Source organism: Eptatretus burgeri, chromosome 11 (assembly GCF_056783735.1).
Source record: "Eptatretus burgeri isolate ZD-2024b chromosome 11, Ebu_testis_v1, whole genome shotgun sequence".
NCBI classification, from domain to species: domain Eukaryota; kingdom Metazoa; phylum Chordata; class Myxini; order Myxiniformes; family Myxinidae; genus Eptatretus; species Eptatretus burgeri.
Window position 1 is genome coordinate 13753279 of NC_140971.1, and position 2500 is coordinate 13755778.

General features: G+C 37.6%; 1 protein-coding gene across 3 annotated transcripts in view; it reads left to right on the plus strand.

Moving 5' to 3' along the window:
* LOC147016537 (bromodomain-containing protein 7-like) overlaps window positions 1-2500 on the plus strand; it is a 126942-nt gene that overhangs the window by 110671 nt on the left and 13771 nt on the right. For all 3 annotated transcript variants that reach the window (XM_085845274.1, XM_085845273.1, XM_085845275.1), the window contains one exon: window positions 1036-1206. In XM_085845274.1, coding sequence (XP_085701400.1) covers window positions 1036-1206 — 171 coding nt within the window. The remainder of the gene's footprint in view (window positions 1-1035; window positions 1207-2500) is intronic.

Genomic DNA, 2500 nt, shown 5'->3' on the forward strand with positions numbered 1-2500 from the left:
GTCCTTGTGGTACTAAATCACATTGATGATGCAATCAAATTTAAGTCTGTTATAAAATTTTATATCATGCACTACAGGTTTTGTTTTGGTTTTGTTTTTGTTTTTGTTTTGGGGTTTTTTTAATTTGTTTTTGTTTCTGTTTTGTTTTAGATATGTAATGGCTGGGCAATTGAGCAAAAGCAAAAATTGCAGCCAGATATTAAGTATGGAGGTCATTGACAGCTGTTCAGAGATGGTGGCAAACTGAACGAGGAAAGAATGCAACACTGAATCCTAAAACCATTAAAAGTTGTCACCAAAAACTGATGACAATGGGATCTGTGGCTGAAACAAAAACAAAACATAACAAACAAACTGCAGTGCATGATATAACATAGTATAAAATGTACTCCCAGACATAATTTGATTTAATTGTCTTTGTGATTTAGTACCACAAGAACAGCATTTTAAAAATGGGTAGTGACTTTTACATCTCCTTGAAATATACTGTGTGTGTGTGTGTGTGTGTGTGTGTGTGTGTGTGTGTGTGTGTGTGTGTGTGTGTGTGTGTGTGTGTGTGTGTGTGTGTGTGTGTGTGTGTGTGTGTACATATATATATATATATATATATATATATATATATTATATATATATATATATATATATATATATATATATATATATATATGATCGCGTGTTCACACACACACACACACACACACACACACGTACACGCTCCTTTCTGAGCCAACGATCACTTGAAAAGGATGTACGGCAAGTAAAGGTGTCTTGCAAAGTGAATGAAATGGGTGGTCATTTCAGAGTTCTTTTTCTCCAAATTTTCTTTGCCGTTTATATAAATTAACTAGTTTAGTTGTTCATTTCCTTTTTCAACTTGTCATTTAATTTGTTCTTGAAGTTTTCAAAATGTTTCTAAACTTTAATAATGAAAAAAATAGAAAGAACATGAAATTTTTAATCACATTTAAAGAAACGTTTCTTTTCGCTGCACTTATTCTCTCATTGTTGTTGCTTGCACCCATTTATATCCCGCAGCAGGAAATGTGACAGAGAACCTGAAAACTATGACAAGCCAGGTGTCACCAGGGCATGTTGTTAGCATAATGGCAGTGCGTAATGCCTTGGGTGTTGGCTTGCGTGTGGCTGATATTACAGCATCACAAGAGGCTTCTCGGGTGTCACCTGACTCTTGCACTTCATCTCATGGTGAGTCAATGTTGTGTTTAGAGTGTAAAAAGATTTATCTTTTCCATAATAAATGTTTGTTTATTTATTTATAACATCACTTCTGTTGAATGTGCTCTTGCAGAATGTGATCCAGAATATATAGTGCCGAGAGAAAGTCTACACACCCTTTCAAAATTTTCACTTTTTGTTGCCTTATAGCCTGGAATTAAATCAGAGTTTTTCCACTTTTACTTACACATCGTAACCCACAACTTCCAAGTGAAAAACAAACTCTACAAATTTCAGAATATCAATGAAAAATACAAAACTAGAATATCTTAGTTGGATAAGTGTCCACCCCTGTTATAATAACAATTGTAAATTAGCTCAGGTGTAACCAATCACCTTCAAAATCACACACCAAGTAAATTGACCTCCACCTGTGTTAAATTCAAGTGATTCTGATTCTTTCAGAATAAAATCAGCTGTTCCTGTAGGTTTCCCTAATTGGGTAGTGCATTTCACAGCAAAGACTCAACCATGAGAACCAAGGAGCTTTCAAAAGACCTCCGGGATAAAGTTGTGGAAAGGCACAGATCGGGGATGGGTATAAAAATATTTCAAAGGCCTTGAGTATCCCTTCGAGCACAGTCTAGACAATAATTATAAGTGGAGGGCATATGGTACCACCAAGACCCTGCCTAGATCAGGCCGTCCCTCCAAACTGGATGACCAAGCAAGGAGGAGACTTAACAGAGAGGCCACCAAGAGGCCAGAGGCAACTTTGAAAGAGTTACATGCCTTTATGGCAAAGATTGATCACTGTGTGCATGTGACAACAATATCCCAAGCACTCCACAAGTCTGGCCTATACGGTAGGATGGCAAGAAGGAAGCCATTACTCAAAAAAGCCCACCTTGAGTCCCGTTTGAGGTATGCAAAAAAAAACAAAGAACACTCCGGAGATTCTGAAGGCATGTGGCAAAAAGTTTTGTGGTCTGACGAAACTAAGATGGAACTTTTCGGCCTAAATGCAAAACGTTACATTTGGTGCAAACTCAGCACAGCACATTACCAAAGAACACCATCCCTCCTGTGAAGCAAGGTGATGGCAGCATCATCTTATGGGGATGTTTCTCAACAGTAGTGACTGGGGCACTTGTCAGGATAGAAAGGAAAATGGATGGAGCAAAATACAGAAAAATCAAAGAGAAAAATGTGCTGCCCTCTGCAAGAAAGCTGAAATGAGGACGGAAGTTCACCTTTCAGCATGACAATGACCTAAAGGATACAGCCATAGCTACACTGAAGTGGCTAAGGAACAAAAAGATAA